The following is a 17,841-nucleotide window of genomic DNA, read 5'->3' on the forward strand; positions in this document are numbered from 1 at the left end:
AAAAAATATAATGATTAAAAAAAAGAAAAAGCCAGAAGTGGCACTGTGGCTTAAGTGGCAGAGTATTAGCTTTAAGTAAAAGGAGCTCAGGGACAGCACCTAGGCCCAGAGTTCAAGTCCCGGGACTGGCAACAAACAACAACAAAAAACCCTAAATAACTAGTTCTTATCCAATTGAGTGCCTATGGCTTTTGGTACAATGACGCTTGGAAGCCTAAGGATCTAATAATAAAATTGCCTAACATGGAATGTGTGTTTGAACATGTCCTTCCTTCAGTTACCAGAACACTCAAATTCAGTATTACTACAGCCAGTCAGCCTACAGACCATCACAGCAACACCAGCAAACCAAAGGCCACCACCCTTACCCAGCAGTCACCCAGGTACAAGAGGTCTCATTGATCTGTATCAAATAAGAAAACTGGTGGGAATATCTGAGTCTGTTGAGAATCTATTAGGAAGTGAAAACAAATGGACAGAGAGGGGAAATTAGAGAAGCTCACTTGCATGTTCAAGCTATATTGGGTAAATGTAGTGCCGTGACACCATTATATTATAAAAATGTGTTGAACTGAATGCTGTATTTGCAACACTAAGGTAAATGAAATGTTAACATTTGGAAATATTTTTGTTATACATAGATTAGTTGAACTTCAGAGTACCTGAACACTGGTCTGCTTGTTTGGGTTGTGTTTCTCAGAATCTTGTATTTAAGACTTAACAATTAGATTTGTTACACTAAGTATAATATTGTGTACATTCTGTGGCAAGCTTACCATTTATTAACTGGTCTACTTTTTCACCTAAAGCAATGATAAACAATGATAGCCAGCCACCCAATTACTACGAGGTAATGGAATTTGATCCTTTAGCTCCTGCTGTTACCACAGAGTAAGTTATTTATAAGTTATTCATAAAATGATTATTTTCTTGTCTGGTTCCCTTTCTTTCTTTTTTCTTTTCTTTTTTTTTTTTTTTTTTCTTATGTGGTGCTGAGGAATCGAACCCAGGGCCTTGAGCATGCAAGGCAAGTGCTCTACCACTGAGCCACCTTCCCAGCCCGTCTGGTTCCCTTTGATAGTAGAGCTAACCTAGCTTGGTTTTATATATCTATATCTATCTAGGTGTGTGTGTGTGTGTGTGTGTGTGTGTGTGTATGTATATACACACACATATATATATACACACACACACACATATATATATATATTTAGTTTTATTTAGGTCTTGACAAAGATTGATGACCTTATTGAACATGATTTATGAAGTGTTATAGTGGCTGTTGTTTAGTCTTCTCACAACCTGTGACTAAACAATAAAAATGCTGGGGTTGCACATTAAAAAATAACTGGAACCAACATGTGCATTAGTGGATTCTTCAGATACCTTCTTAGAAAGCCAATTTCTCTCTAGCTTGACAAGGGCACTATTCACCCATGAACTAAGTGCCACAATGACAGAGTATTTTAACTGTTCCTTGAGAATTTAAGGAAACTTATATATAGGAACTTTTTAGTCTTTATCATATATGATGAATAAATTGTTAATATGACAAATAAAGAATATAAAATTTCTTTTAAATTTTAAATCCTTACACCACCATTATTTTATGATTTCTTGTCAATCAAGTGCATATTGGATGAAAGGCACATTAGAGTTTTATATCCTCTGAATGATAGAAAGGTAGCCCCCTACTGAATCATTAAAAATGTTCAAGTCAAGTGCATGGAAATCACTGGTCAACAATTGGCAACCTGCACATTCATAGTTGCTAACAATGAAATGGGCTATTTGAATACAAAGTCTCTGTGCTTCTCATACTTTTGGATATTGTGTAGTACCAGATCTGTATTTTATGTGCCAGCACTGAGCTGAGGTATCTCCTGTTCAAAAAGATACCCCACTGGACCCCCACGCTCCATGCATGGCATGGCTAGGCCTTTGAAACTTTGACCACAATGTAGTTTAAATCCTTACATACAGGGCTGGGAAGATGACTCAGTGATAGTAGTGCTTTGCCTTGCATGTATGAGGCCCTGGGTTCAATTCCTCAGCACCGCCTATGAAAAAGCCAGAAGTGGCACTATGGTTCAAGTGGTAGAGTGCTAGCCTTGAGCTGAAGAGCTGAGGGACAGCATGCAGGCCCAGAGTTCAGGCCCCACAACCGACAAAATAATTTTTTTTAATTAGGAAAAATTAAATCATTACATCAGCTCTGGAATCATTTATGAATTGTTAATGGGTCTTAAAACTTGTTAAATGTACTTTTCCTGATGTAGGACTTAGGAAGTTTCCCTAGCTTACATTGTTTGCTAAAGCAGATGTATCATTGATCTATTAGTGGTTTATGGAACTGGCATTAAACTTGATATAATTTTTAGAATTTAAAATACGTTTCTGCATCTAAATAGGTAGAGAATTTTTATTATATTCAGATTAACTAACTAGGTATGGCTGTTAGTAGATATGGTACTATTACAGGTACTGTAGGTGAGCATAGTAAAGAAACAGTAAAGCTGGAGAGGTAGGGCCATGGAATGTGGTTCTTCCTTTATAGGGGCAAATTCCCTAAAAGCACAGAATCTTACAGAAAAGTTCTGGACTTTTTACAGCAGGCTCTTCATGAGCCCAGGATAATAATTTTTACTCGTTATTTTTCCTTTAAATCAACAAAATGAATTGTCTTTGTGTGTGTGTGTGTGTGTGTGTGTGTGTGTGTGTGTGTGTGTGTGTGTGTGTGTGTGTATTTTTTTAAGCAGGTGTATGAATTGCTACATTGGAACTTAAGAAAATTAGAAACCTAAGCTTTAGGATCGAGACTTTAGCATCTATTCACTAATGTTTCCTGACTTTCCCAAATAGCCCCATATTTCTAGATACGGTTCGAGCAATTTAAAAGCACCATAGTACTCAGATATATAGTAACTTTTTTTTTCCATTTTTTTTTTTTTTGGCTTTTTTGTTTGTTTCAGAGCTATTTATGAAGAAATTGATCTTCATTGCCACAAAGGAGCTAAAAGTCACAGAGATCGTTGAGGTACAAGAACTCAGTTTATACAACTTACAATTCACATGCATTATCATTTCTATGTCATTGTCACTTTTTATATTATTTATATATTCTAAGGACACCAGAGCCTAATATGAATCCTCTGCATGACTCAAACAGTAATTAACTATTGTTCACTCATGAAATACCTAAGTTTGTAATCTTGTCCATTATAAATGATCTGGCCAATTACAAATGCAGACGTTGGTTTATGATATACAAACATTAATGCCAACAGGCATTCAATAGAAACTCATCGCTGAAACCAGGCATTTGACTTAAATGTGCAGTCAATACCTATAAACTGGTTACCAGTAGAACTCATTCAATATTAATTCTCTAAACAGGTCTGTTTACAGTACCATTCATTGCATTTATTTATTAATGAATGCCTGGTCTCCAGTGACCTATTAACTTTATTCCCTTTTTCTAAATAGAAGAAGCATATTCCTTCTTTTTCTCTACTTGACATTGGCTCTCCAGCCTCCCATTAGAAAAAGGAAAGAGTTATCAGGGAGTGAAGAAGATTGTTAAGATGGAGATTGTTAGTTTCTTATTTTTGGTTACAGTGGATTATCAGCTCACTAGTAGCACAAGGATACCAGCGCTCTAAAGAACAGACCCTGTCCAACTTTCAGGCCTGGAAGACAAGAGCAACCAAGTTATGAAGACCAAGGCAGGCCATTTCTCTTCTTTTATCAGGATAATAACATTTGTGGCTCCTTGATGGCTCAAAATTTATTTCCATATAAATTGGCTGTAAGAAACAATCAAACTTCATAAGGAAATTGCTTAGTAATTAGGCCAACCTACAGTCTTATGTCATAGAACTTTCTACACAGAAAACTCAAGACCCAACTATAAGAATAGATGAAGATTATTCAACTACAAAATGATTCTGATGCTACATGTGTAATGAGTGCCTTCATTTAACTAAAGTTGAATGTAAAAGTCAATTTGCACTAATTTTTAATAATACTATTGTTTAGAATTGTTGTAAAGACTTGATGATTGTATTTTAATTATATTTCAAGTGCCCTGAACCAAGTCACTACTGGAGTATGTATCAGGTAGCTTTTATATGATTCTTTGTAATGCTAAATATTTTCCCCCTAGGACTGTAATTAACATCTCTATTTGGAACAAAGACAAATGGAAACCATTCAATTGTGCATTATTTTCATAAACTACAATGACAAATTACTATTAAAATAATTTAATAATCTTTGTTTTAGTCTTGTGTTCAAAAGAACTTTTACATCAGTACATCTTCACAATCCTACCCTGTGTTTTAGTATTAAGAGTTGGAACTATGAAGGTAAATGCTAACATAGCCTGATATACATAATTCTTGCATTTTATTTCAATAATACCACCATAATTTCCAAATAATTACCTATTCGGTACTCTAAAAGTAAAACAGCCACAGATATTGAAGTCTTAAAAAAAAAAGCCCTTAGTCCTCAGTGACTCTTCTCTCTTCACTTGGAATATTTAAAATAATAAGTGTTTACACTCAAGGAAATAAATAGCCAAATATTTTGGAGATAGCAAAATATGTAGCCAGATGTTCTGGCCTCTGACCTAAACAATCTGGAGCATAAATTCTTTAAAACTTTTTCAGATTCATTGCTAAAAGTATGAAGGGTTACTAATCAAAAAGGAAACTATAGAATTAAGCTGGACCATCAAACTCATGCATATATATATATATATATATATATATATATATATATATATGTATGTATATATGTATATATATAAGAAGTATGAAGCAGTTTCTTTTAATACTGTCAGTGTGTTATTAAACAGTCACATATTCTTCATAGGCATATATGGTACAAGCTTAACCTATTTTAAGTGGGATAAATTAGAGAAAAAGAACAGCAGAGCCATTTAACAATAGAAGCTTCAATTTACATGATTGTAGAATATTTCTCTTCAGAGAAGGCAGGATAAATGATTTTTCAAAAATCACAAATTTGAAGCAGGTCTTGGTTGCTACTTCAGTTATAGCCTGGAAGTGGCAATTTTTCCCCTTCCTTTGCTTCAAAAAAAGTATAAGAAAGAGTGATGAGATCAACGTTCACCATTCTTGGATCTTCAGCAAATTCCGGATCAATGTAAAAAAACACTGGCATATCTACTTCTTCTTGGGGATTAAGCCTTTGTTCTTCAAAACAGAAGCACTGGAAGTTACAGAAAGATACTTGTTTAATAACACCTCTACTCTAGTATCTAAAACAAAGCAATGAACAAAGGAACAGTTCATTTCCTACCTTTAAGTTCTATGATAGAATAATACCATCTGATTTCCATCTCAATTGGGTTTTGATTCAAGGACTGAGAATCAAATTACTCTTAAAAACAGACACTCATTTGGTTGGGCTTTTAAGCTCTACATAGCCAGGTATAAATAATGATAGAAACAGCTTCAAGTTTAAAAGAAATGAGGAAGTGGCACTGTGGCTCAGTGGTAGAGCGCTAGCCTTGAGCTGAAGAGCTGAGGGACAGCACCCAGGCCCAGAGTTCAGGCCCCACGACCAACAACAACAACAACAAAAAGAAATGATTTTTAGATATTACACATAACAACAACAACAACAAATAGAAATGATTTTTAGATATTACACGTAACTACTATGACAGTGTTAAGAAGTTTTGTATTAAACAGTTTCATGGGCCCTTATCATATTGTATAATATGTGCATTCAGTTTACCTGAATTTTATTGAAATACTGCCCAGCTTCAAATGGTACAACATTGTATGTAGAAATTCCAATTATTGGTTTGTCAGTAGGATTCTTAGCTTTATAAAATGCTAGTGCAGTCTCTCCTGGTACCACCTGTTTAGAGAGTATACATTAGTAACACTTTAAAATACACATGGCTCCTTTTTTCCCTCTATTACTCATTTACTCTATTATCTACATAATACCTACGGTCACTAAAATAAACTGAAGATACAAACAATTTTAAATCAATGAAGAATAAATGCTGTTACAGATTACTCTCTCCTATACCTGAAGTATTCAAGAAATGATTTGCAAATTAAATTAGATCAAACCTATCATAACCAAAGCCTTTTTTTTTTTTTTTTTTGTAGGTCCTGTGGCTTGAACTCGGCCTGGGCTCTGTCCCTAAGCTCCTTTTGCTCAAGGCTAGCACTCTACCACTTGAGCCATAATGCCACCTCTGGCTTTTTCTGTGATTAATAGGAGATATTGAGTTGTGTGAATTTTCCTGCCCAGGTTGGCTTGCAACAGATATCCTCAGATTTCACCCTCCTGAGTAGTTAGGATTACAGGTGTGAACCACTGGCACTTGGCAAGCCTAACTTCTTCATAACATAAACTGGAATAGTCATGATTGCATATTTTTAAAAGGGTATTAATATTAAACTTTATTTAAATTATAGTGAATTAAATTCATAACCAGAGTAAATTACTGAGTAGGACTTTTATTGAACAAAAAGTGCTTTGAAAAAAAGTAGCAAACTTAAAAGACAATTCAATGGATATTGTGTGTCACAATTAATACTCTGTAATATCACCATGTAACTGGAATTGATGTGCAAAATCGTAACATAGTAAACACTTAAAAAGGAGATTCAGTCAGGTTTAGTAAACTGAACAAGAACTAATATTTGCAATAGTTTTCCAATAAATATTGAAATTAGATCTGTAGTGATCAAATTTCTGTTAAAATTTGAGTTAAAATTTTAGGGGATCTTACATATGGTCTTATTGGAGTACAAATGTCACTTCATTATTTAATATGATCTAAATATTTATTTTAAAAGTCTTAATTTTTTTTTCTTTCTAGGATGTTAGCTCAATGGTAGATCACTTGCCTAGCTTGTATGAGACCTTTGGTTTAATCCTGCCACACCTCAATTTTTTTTTCTTTAGAGAGAATACTTTTGATAGAAACCAATAAACTACTCTGGGTTTTTATGTTTTCTTTTTACTGATGCCAAACTCTTCTTTACCTTGTGTAGCTGGGATTACAAGCATATACCACTGTGACTAGCTCATTTGCTGGAATGAAACTGCACTAAGTTTTTGCCCGTGCTAGTCTAAAACCACGATCCTCCCCATCTTGTCTTTAGAACAGCTATTATAGGCATGACAACTGACCTCTAGTGAGATACTTTTTATTATAACCAAATGATTGTCCAGTATCTGTAACTGAGGAAAAGTGAGAAGCCATTTAGCATGATAGGTACTGCTAAATCCAACACTGGTAATCAGAGAACTGCCTGGTCAACTCTTAACAGTATTATAATAAAAACAGATGACATTTTTCATTGTTCCAAGCTGACATTTTCTACTATCCCCACTTAGAAGTCAAAATACATACTTGGGTATGTATTAGTGAACATCTGTAATCTCAGCACTCAGGAGGCTGAGGCAGGATAATCCTGAGTTTGAGACCAGCCTGGGTTACCAGTAATACCTGTCTTAAAGCAAAGCAAAACAAAACAGAACAAAAACTTAAAGTAGATACATTAAGTGGAGGACACTAACAAGTAGTCATTTTGAAATACTAAGATTCCATAAACTAAGTGGAATTATTCATGAAACCTTTTATTATCTTGAAATTTTATTTAGATGAAACTTGATATGGTGAAAAAAATTTACACTGTGGTAAGTTATAGTCTAATAGCTGCTTTAGTTACTTACATATATTTCTGTTTGCTGAGGTCTGAAGTTCCACTGGAGACTGGCATGTACATCTGCATTGAAGGTCACCTTAATGATCCGGTCCTTAACAGGCACCATGTTTTCAATCTGGTCTGATGCATGCCCTGCTATTGCTGATCCACCAAGTCCTGTAGTCTAAAAAGAAAGATACTAAGTTAATACTTTTGGAAATTGATTTAGTGAATAAAATTAAAACTTTAAAGATACCTTAATATTCTAGTTGAAGCCAAGTTTATGCATTATCACTGACCATTTCCTATACCTAGCAATGGTTTGCCCACTTTGGGGGTGAAAGAGCCTGTTATTTGTTACATGCTTTTCAGCAATCCCATGGTTATCTGCCTTGGGTCAAAAATGAATCATTTGGGAAAATCAGATCATATAGATAAGCAAACTATCGTCACTAATGCTACAACTCATATTTTCCTGCTTAATCTTGTTTTGCTGGTCCTGAGGCTTTGCTCAAGGCAAGTGTTCTACCACTTGCCAAGGAGCCACTTTCCTGTTTTTAAGTAGTTTATTGGAGCTAAGAGTCTCAGGGAGTTTTCTGCACAGGTTGGTTTGAACAACAACCCTGAGATCTCAGCCTCCTGAGTAGCTAGGATTACAGGTGTTAAGCAAACAGCTCCCAGGCTCTGCTTAATCTTTTATTAAACATACTTCCCTTTATTGTTAGTAACTTATATTAACTACTATTGGTGACCTTTCATTACATGGCCTAGTCATATCAATGAAAACAATACGTCCACTTTTCTGTGATCCTGTCTGATCCTCTTCCATATCACATCTTTTATCGTTCAAACTAATTTGTCAGTCTGCTTTTCTAAGGCATTTTTCCCCAGCCTGGTTAATGTTTTGTATAATTTTCTTACATCTCTGCATAGATCTACTGTTTTTCATCTTTTATAGGTGTCAACAGTTAATCAGAACCTGATTTCTTTGGTCACTGAATCAACCTTTCATAAAGCATAAAAGTAACGTAGGTCTCACACTTCTTCCTTGCCATCATTTTATCATTAGATGCTTTAAAAAGAAAGTAAGGTTCTTACTTCCAAGGCTGTTATTCTCCTGATGTTTGAGGTTGCCAGAATTCTGGTTTCCAGATATATACCTGCTGCTATACTAGGAAAATACACACCAAATCTGCAGCCAAGAAAAGGCTCCTATAAAAACATAATATTACTGTTTTTTGCTTCTTATATGTTGCCTCGCTGCACTCAACATTGTTAAATTACATTTTAACAATAAAAGATGCATCAGAGAACAAGTCTCTATCTGTAAGATATACACATCATCTTCTGCTTCAGAGTGAGCTCCTTTTCCTCAAGAATTTAAGTCTCTTAAATTAAAAACAAAAATGTGTCCTGCTTCAAAAGATTCCCTAATATATTCTATGAGTACAGATCATTCAAGTTTCTAAGTTAAATTCGTTACAAAATTAAAAGAAGTTGAAAAGATTTCATGGTCAAGTTCTTCAACTAACTGACTAAATCTTATCTTTTTTTTTTTTTTTTTGGTCGGTCATGGGGCTTGAACTCCAGATCTGGGCACTGTCCTTGAACTTTTATGCTTAAGGTTAGTGCTCTACCAGTTTAAGCCACAGCTCCACTTCCAGTTTTCTGGTGGTTAATTGGAAATAAGTATCATGGACTTTCCTTCCCCAGGAGGGCTATGAACCATGATCCTCAGATCTAGCCTCCTGAGTAACTAGGATTACAGACATGAGCCACCAGTACCAGGCCTAAATAAATCTTTCTTTGGTTATATCTTATATGTTCATAAAATAAGGTCACTGTATTAAAGTGGCTTACACAATTGGTTTATTTTTGCTCTAAAACACTGTGATTCCAGAAGTAGATTTGCTCTTTTGGAAATACTATTGCTTAATATCCAACTTGCTTTTAGGATTACAAAACACACAATTTTAACCTACTTGTCCAATTTGCAATTTGTCAATTACTTCAGTTTGGAGCAGGGTTTCTCAAATCTCAGCACTAACAATATTTTGGGTAGGATAATTCTTTCTTGGAAAGGTGGGGCTATTCTCTACACTGCTAGATATTTAGCAGCATCCTTAACCTGGACCCATTCGATGTCAGAAGCATCTTATCCCACTATTCCCCACACCTCAGGTTGTTACAACTAAAAATGTCTTCAGGCATTGTTAAATGTTCTCAAAGGGGCAAAATTATTCCCTCTTCAGTCCTTTGTAGAGAATCTAGATTTTTTATTTTGATTTAGTTCTGCTTATAATCTAAACAACTGAAAATTTGAGGGTTCACACTTTTTCCTCTCTAGCCTCCTGCAAAAAGGAATTCACATTCTATACTCATTCAAGCAATCAAGCTTGAATCAAGCACATTCCCACTCAAATGCTAGTTTTAGGAGCAGAAAGAAATGCCCTTTTGGCATTGGCTCTTTCATCTTTTGAAAGGTAAGCTAGTCTCAGTAAAGCTAGGGAAAGTAAACCCTACATTAACAATGGTGTCAAGGAAAGAGCAATAAACTCTGCCATGAATACTAATCATAGGATTAAGTTAGTTACTCTCCAACTCTTCTTCATGCTGAGAAATACCTGAAAATTATAGATGCCCAGCTCTCAAACACTTGGATGTAAGGCCCTTGACATAACTTAAGGGTTTTTAAAAGCTCTCCATGTGATTCTACAGCAGTGTTTGAATTTCAAACTGTACACTAATTGAACTCAATGTAACTATACACTGTATACTAATAACTCAATATAACTCTCACTTGTAGCATGATTTTGAACTCAAGGTTCTGTTTTCTATCCCCTGACCTAACCAGAATCTCAAGTGGACAAGCCTTGTCATGTGTATTTAAGAATTTCCACAGGTGGCTCTAAGACCCAGCCAAAGCCCGCAAACTATTTAGTAAAGTGCTAACCTTGAGCTGAAGAGTTCCCAGGTCCAGAGTTCAAGACCCAAGACCAAAAAAAAAGCCAGGCAAGCCAGGCACTAGTGACTCACACCTGTAATCGTAGCTACTCGAGGCTAAGCTCTGAGGATCACTGTTCAAAGCCAGCTCGAGCTGGAAAAGTCCATATGACTCTCACCTCCAAATACTCACCAGAAAACTGGAACTGGTGCTGTGGCTCAAAGTGGTAGAAAGCTAGCGTTGAGCAAAAGAGCTCAGGGATAGCACCGAAGCCCTGAGTTCAAGCCCCATTACCAACCAAAAAAAAAAAAAAAAAGAAAAAAATCATGGAGAAATTTATAAAATATGCTAAACTAAATCCACCAGTGGTTGGTAGACATTAATTTGCCTCTAATTCAGCCACAGTACTTAGTAAAATACAGGTTGCTGTTTTCTTCCCTTTAGGATTACTAATTCAGTCAATCTGGAGTTGGGTAGAGGAATTTTAAGTTTGATCAGATTCCTGAGTGAGGTTGATGCTTCTGGTTTTGGGAACCGTATTCAGATACACAGCACTATTTCTGATCTAAAGTGCTATACACGAAGAAGGAGAAAAAAAAAAACAGAGGCATTACACCTCTAACTTTCTTTGGATGAATTTCCAGTTAAAACAGCACGGAAACCACATGTGGTTCAGAACATGAATGTGTCAATACAGGTTAGATATTGAAAAGCACAGGCCGGCGGCTGGCTGGGTTAAGAGCAGTGGAGGCTGCTGAAGCTTTTTGGTGAGGTGGAGCTCCGAAACCAAGAAAGGTCATTGAGAGATGGGAAGATGCTAGCTCACTACAGCAACTCATTCACTTGGAGTTTTTTTTTTTTTTTTTACCCCGTCAACTCACAGCCTGATGATGACCTTGGGCTGGTCACTTTGTGTAGGAAGCCTGCTTCCTGTCCTACAGATAACCTAGGATAGACCTGGAGTGATTGACGGCTAGGGACGGGGGGGGGGGGGGGGGAGGGATCGGCCTGTACCCTGCGCCCCCCTCCCCCAAAGGACCCAATTTCTGCATTGATTGACCCGGAGGGATGGGGGGGGGGGTCCAATCTGTACACACACACCAGTGAAGTTCTGCAGTGACTGACCCCTGAGAGGGATGTCCACACACACACACACACACACACACACACACACACACACACACACACACACACACACACACACACACTGTCTGTCTGCACCCCACCCTCCCCGGCCCGGCCGACCCCTTACCTGGCAGTAGAGCCGATAGAGGGGCACGGCGGCGTACGAGGCCCCCAGCATGCCCACGGCGGCCGCGGCCACGTAGGTGAGCAGCGTCCGGTTCCGCCGCCGCCATTCGTCCTCCTGCGCCCGCGCGAACCGGTTCGTGCTCTTCGGCCGCCGCGGCGCCTCCGCGGCCGAACCCCAGGCCGGCCCCGGGCCCGGGCGCCCCCACGTCCCGAGCCGCCTCGCAGCCTTCCCCTCACCTCCGGCCTCCGTCCACCGGGGCCTAAGGAAAGGTCCTACCCGCCCGGCCGACCCAGCTGCAGGGGGGCACCGGCGCCAGCCACCGCACACGGCGCGGCCCCAGACCCCAGGCCAGAGCCCTCCCATCACCCCGTCTGGAGAGGGGCGGGGAGGCCCCAGCCAAGTCTCGCGAGGCTTGCGGCCGGGTCTCGCGATCCCTGGGTAGAGCCGGCCGCTGGCTGCCTAGGCTACGGGACTCCTCAGACCCGGGCGCTACGGAGGCCGGGCGGCCGGGTGAGGGTGAGTTCGCGTTTCGCTTAGTGGCTGTGCCTGTCATTCCCGCTTCCCCCGCCCCCCCTCCCCACGCCCCAGGTCTGTCTGTAACTTGCGGGAGGAAGGTGCGTCTCGGATCTCCGCGCGCGAGCTCGTGGTCGCTCGGGATGGTGCTTTCGGATCTCCCGAAACTCCGCCGAGCCTTTGTGCGGACCTCCCTCGCGGCCCCCAGCGGCCGGCTCCGCCCGGGGGCCGCGCTCGGGTCCGGGGCTTCCGGGGCCCACCCCGCTCCGCCGCGGCTCTCCGCGCCTGCGTGTGCTCCGGCTTCCAGGAGTTGGCTGCTTCTTGGCTACTTAACCCGGGAAAACCGCCACCCCTGGAGCCGGGAGGAAAAGTGTGGTCCAGCAGGGAGGGACCAGGATGGGCATCTTGGGTGTAAAAGGAAAACCAGGAAGGCTGTGGTAGCTTTCTTCATTGTCCCGAGTGAGGTCAGCCAGTGCCATCCTAGGCTGACGTCGTAGCAAGCATCCTATTTAGGCTAGGCATCTATGAGTTCTGACCCGGGTTCTCACCATGGCCCTGGCTCTAGACCAGTTATTTGACCTGGTGGCCTTAGGCCCCCATCCCCCAACCCGCCCCCTCCCATTGGATTCAACTAGGTAACTTTTATTAAAAAATAATCATAATGTGATAACTGTGGAAGAGTTATCACGGAGTTAACTATTTTGAGCAAAATCTCATTCCATCCTCTAGCTCGAAACATTCGTATCTTAGAAGAAATAAGAATCCCCCAAGAATGTATTCTCCCACTGAAACGTGTAAAAGTTATCTTTCATTCTATGTATCTGAAGTCATTTTCCAAAACATTACCCAATGCAAAGCATGTGGCTAGTTAAAAGAGACAAACAGAAAGCCTTATGGGAGGATTTATTAATACAGGTGCATTGATCCACTGTCAAGTAGGAACTACTCGTAGTATATTATAGTACTTAAAATAATGGGAATTCTTCACTCTATGATATACCATGTAAATATTCCTTTTGCTCTTCACCATGGGTAGAACAAATTTTCTTTCTAGCTTGTGTCTATGAGCTCTCACCCTGTGTGCAGTTTTTAGATGTTTTTAAATATAAAGAAGTGCGTTTGGCCTTATTTGTGAAGTGGAGATCATAATAATAAATGAGGATAAGCATATAAACATCGCAGTGCCTGATGCATAGGATTTAGTTCAAGTTGAGGTTTATTTGTGATGATTAAAGGAAAGTCTGATGATCCTACCTTTATGGATGAGGAAGCTGAAATTCCGAGAAACTTAAAGTCATTCAATATGATATGTTGCACTTTAACTGGGAGCTGGGCACTTTTGTATCTGTTGGGACTGTAGCCCAAAACAAGTCAGACAAGATCCCTCAGTTATCCATTATACTTTCTACTGTAGGACTCAGGAGCTCATCCTGTAACTGATGGATGAAATAAGGGAATGTGAGATCTTTGCAATGAAGACAATAGAAGGGTTTCAAGTAACTGAGACTGATGAGGAGGAATGGTAGTAAAGTTATATCTTTATGAAAAGGTAAAAGATCTTTCTAGAAGTGATACTTGAACCTACCCCTGAACTATAAGGAGCTTCCTATGCAGTGTCAATTCCAGGACATATAAAGGCCCAGAGAAAAGAGCTAGATAGGACTGAAGACCCAAAACGAGGCCAGTGTGTTCTAGCATCATTAGCGGAGCAGGCAGTGGAAGGAAACCGGGTCAGAGCAGGTATACAAAGGCATAGTTTTACAAAGCCTATTTTTAAACCCTAGCCAAGGGAAGCCCTTTTGAAGCATAGGAGTTCTTTTATGTCAACTTTTGGAAAGGTGCCTCTTATAAAACATTGAATACGTTTGTGTGATGGACAGATAAGGTAAAATGAAAACCATTCATCAAGGCATTTTTCCAATGCCTTTGTTCAAGTAACATTTATGAAGATCAAGGCCAGCTTCATGGATATGTGACTTGTGTGGCCATAGAAAACCCTGCTTTATTATGCTGAAGGTATCTTGTCTCAAAAAGCCAATGATTGCTATTTAGAAGCATTTGATTGGGCTAAGGGGAAGATTGTTTGTTACCTGTGCATCTCCAGAGGCAAAGAGCTGCATTCCTGAGCTGCTTGGATTCTAGAAAGAATGAACAGCTGCACTTTCGCACTGCTTGGATTCCTAAAACTTAAAAAAAAAAAAAAAAAAGCATTAGCAAAGGGAAATTGTCTTTGGGTACAGAGTAAAGGAGACTGTGAAATCAGTTATTCACTGACCTTTTAATGTCTTCATTTCCTGAAACTTTAACATTATTTAAAAACGATCAGTGAGATTGAGCCCACAATAGATAGTCATTTTTATCTTTGCCAGTATATGAAAACAACACTGATTATAATATAGCTGATGTTATCTTGGAGAGTCTATGCTGTGATATTGTTTCTAAATGCGTTTGGTGTTTTTTTGTTTGTTTTGTTTTTTGTTTTGGTAGCTTACTGGGCCTTGAACTCTGGGCCTCTTGCTCTCACTAGGATTTTTTTGCTCAAGACTGAGGCTTTTTCACATACTACACTAACATTTCTGGCTTGTTGGGATTTTTTTTTGCTTTGTTTTTGTTTTGTTTTGTTGTGGATTTTTTTGCTGGCTAATTGAAGATGAGACCCTCTTGGATCTGTTTGCCCTTGACTGGCTTCCAACCTCAGTCCTCAGATCTCAGCCTCCTAAGTAGCTAGGATTATAGGCATGAACTTCTGTTGCCTGGCTAATGCTGTTGTTCTTCTGTTCCTTCATGGTCTGCATTTACAGCAAGAAAAATGTGAAATTTTGATATTTAGTGAGTAAATATATAGTAGGCATTCTTTTCTTGTAAGTCTACATTGAATCCATATAGTTTATTTTCCAGTTAATAATCTTTATAATTACTTTCTTGATATCTAATGTCCTCATGTCTACTTCCTCTCTTTAGACAACATTAATATGAAACATACTCATACTTTGCCCACCTCTTCGCTTGTCTCTCCCAGAAGATCTGAGTGCAGGCTGCCATATCCCATTCATGGGTCAGTGCATGACCATTTCAGAAAGAAAATCTTCCCCCTCAAGATATGTGTATGAGCTTGTGGAGTGGTCAGCCAGATGTCATGCATTTATTTGCTCTTCATAGGTTCAAAAAGGAATGTTATGAATGGTGTTGTCAGGCCATGCATGTGGCAGCAGAAATTGAACTCAAGCCTTGTCTTTCAGAGGCAACACACTTCTACTATAAAGCCAGTGGCAGGGATCATTCTCTCATTCTTTCTTTTTGAACAGACTATAAGTGGTTGATTTCAGAAGAAAATTCAGATTGTTCTGTGAGTTTCTTTTCTTTGAGTCTTGTTTTTACACAGTAGCAGAAAATACGTTTTTTTTTTTTCCTACCTGTCAGTTTGTTCACATAAGAGTAATTATGAAGAATCAAAGGGTATTGGCAGTTTTCTTTAGGAAAAAACCCCAGCTCTGTTGTTTTCCCTTTTAAGTCATAAAATTTGTCAGTAGCTTAACAAATGGAGAACAACGAGGAGAAGGACTTAAAGGGAAAAATGACATCAAGGTAAGAAATGACTGGAAGAAATAAATTAAATCCCAGATGTTAAGAAGGGGCATTCAAATATCCAGTAATCACTAACTGTTCATGAATCAACAAGTATTTTATGTACTTGTGCAGTCACCCTAGGAAACTGAAAAGCACTTACAGTACTCAGCCTCTTGAGTAGCTACAATTACAAAGTGTGAGCTACCAAGCCCAGCTAAGACCCTGACTTGGGTTTACCACCATTACAGAGTAAGCTTTATTCTATAGACATTCGCTCTATTCTGAGACACGAGAGTTCATTGACCTCCCAGTTAAATACTTTGAAGAAAATGTAAAAGCATTTTGTCAAGGAAGTTTGGGAATTACATTCCTGCTTGCAAAGCTCTTGTGAGTTATTTTCATCTTTGCAACGATTGGTGAAAAATCTTGTAATTGTTCATGATGTGTAGTATGTGCCTGTGTGTGTGCTAAGAAATGGGAAGGTACACTTAGATGTGAACCAATATACTGCAGATGCATAATTTTCAACAAAAAATTCTTGGATAAGAAGACTCAAAAAAGAACTCCATGAAGATAGAAATAACAATTCCCATTGTTTTGCTTTTTTTAAACCATGATAGAGATTTTGAAGTTAATGTATATGTATTTTTTTAAAATCGAAAATAACTAAGGAAACTTGGCTAATGAAAGAACGTGAGGGGATTTGTCTTCCCGGGTACAAAAAAAAACCTCAGGTATCAAAAAAAACCCAGGTATAAGAAAAAAAAAACCTCTGTGATTAAAATAGATTTTAGTACATGAATGAATTGACTGACCAAAAGCTAGAATAAAAATCACAGAAGAAAGCCGGGCATTGGTGGCTCACTCCTGTCTGTAATCCTAGCTACTCAGGGTCTGAGATCTGAGGATTGCAGTTCAAAGCCAGCATGAGCAAGAAAGTATGGGACACTCTAATCTCCAGTTAACCACCAGAAAACTGGATGTGAAGCTGTGGCTCAAAGTGGAAAAGCGCTAGCCTTGAGCAAAAGAGCTCAGGGCCAGTATCCAGGCCCTGAGTTCAAGCCCCATGACTGACAAGAAGAAAAAAATGAGAAGAAAAATCACAGCAGACCCAAATACTTTAGAGATTTGATTGATAATAAAGGTCACATCTTAAGTCAGTGAGGGAAAGATATCTGTTTAATAAGTATAGTGAGCCAACTAGATGACCTTCTGGGAAGAAAATATAGGAGTTGGTCCTCTGCCTCACATTGCATAGCATATTAGGACTCGTTCAAATGGATCAAAGATGTTAAATTGGAATCAGGAAAGTGCTGGAGGAAACGCAAGAGAGTCATTCATGTATTCCTCAGTGGGCAGAGACTTTTTAATTTGACCTTACACTCAGAAATCATACAAGACTAATAAATTTAGCCATAACCAATCCATAACCAAAAACAAAAGGTGGGGGAAAATGTAAGTACAAATCTTAGTCTCTGTCAAATGGATAATCTCCCTAGGATTTCAGAAGCTGAACAGAAAAAAATAATCAATGAGTAGAAAAAAATGGCAAAATAAGCAGATCACAAAAACAGAGTTACTACATGATTCATAAAGCATAAAGAAAAAAAAAGTCTCATGGACTTCTTTAGGAAAATAGAGAGACTAGCAACAATCCAAAAAGTTATGTAATACATCATGTATTTGAAGTATATTAGTACAGCCATACTGGAGGCTGGGTTCAGCAATAAAGTGCCTGCCTACTAAGTTCAAGGCCCTGAGTTCAAATGCCAACACCTGAGTTTAAAACCCATTACTGTTCTCCAAAACTAATAATATAACCCCATTTGATAACATTTTGACAATTTGTATGTTTCAGT

General features: G+C 38.6%; 3 protein-coding genes across 7 annotated transcripts in view; 2 read left to right on the forward strand and 1 right to left on the reverse strand.

The window, feature by feature from the left end:
• Window positions 1-4,441, forward strand: part of Tom1l1 (target of myb1 like 1 membrane trafficking protein) — a 42,370-nt gene extending 37,929 nt beyond the window's left edge. For 2 of the 5 annotated variants that reach the window (XM_042672179.1, XM_042672190.1), the window contains exons 13-16: window positions 278-383; window positions 810-891; window positions 2,973-3,037; window positions 3,612-4,441. In XM_042672179.1, the coding sequence (XP_042528113.1) occupies window positions 278-383; window positions 810-891; window positions 2,973-3,036 (252 nt within the window). In that variant the 3' untranslated portion in view covers window position 3,037; window positions 3,612-4,441. Of the gene's footprint in view, window positions 1-277; window positions 384-809; window positions 892-2,972; window positions 3,038-3,611 lie in introns of those variants that run through there. The other 3 variants (XM_042672183.1, XM_042672185.1, XM_042672195.1) reach the window with 3 other exon arrangements.
• LOC122101738 (cytochrome c oxidase assembly protein COX11, mitochondrial) lies at window positions 4,021-12,282 on the reverse strand. The gene is made up of 4 exons (XM_042672206.1): window positions 11,903-12,282; window positions 7,735-7,890; window positions 5,770-5,895; window positions 4,021-5,238 (listed from the first exon to the last, which is right to left on the reverse strand). The coding sequence occupies exons 1-4, from the start codon at window positions 12,263-12,265 to the stop codon at window positions 5,056-5,058; spliced, it is 828 nt and encodes a 275-aa protein (XP_042528140.1). The 5' UTR covers window positions 12,266-12,282; the 3' UTR covers window positions 4,021-5,055.
• A 48-nt stretch (window positions 12,283-12,330) lies between these two features.
• Window positions 12,331-17,841, forward strand: part of Stxbp4 (syntaxin binding protein 4) — a 121,405-nt gene continuing 115,894 nt past the window's right edge. Inside the window, exon 1 of the mRNA XM_042672166.1 lies at window positions 12,331-12,418. The gene's annotated coding sequence lies outside the window, so the exon portion shown is untranslated. The remainder of the gene's footprint in view (window positions 12,419-17,841) is intronic.

The sequence above is a fragment of the Dipodomys spectabilis genome, unplaced genomic scaffold, assembly GCF_019054845.1.
Source record: "Dipodomys spectabilis isolate Male_0828 unplaced genomic scaffold, ASM1905484v1 ptg000018l, whole genome shotgun sequence".
NCBI lineage: Eukaryota > Metazoa > Chordata > Mammalia > Rodentia > Heteromyidae > Dipodomys > Dipodomys spectabilis.

Bases quoted from the DNA above. Each gene is read 5' to 3' on its own strand.
- LOC122101738 (XM_042672206.1), bottom strand. From the start codon at position 12,265: ATGGGAGGGCTCTGGCCTGGGGTCTGGGGCCGCGCCGTGTGCGGTGGC. The intron at 7,891-11,902 runs GTAAGGGGTCGG...CTTTCTTTTTAG, and splicing joins TCTATCGGCTCTACTGCCAG to ACTACAGGACTTGGTGGATC. The intron at 5,239-5,769 runs GTAAACTGAATG...TGTAACTTCCAG, and splicing joins AGTATTTCAATAAAATTCAG to TGCTTCTGTTTTGAAGAACA.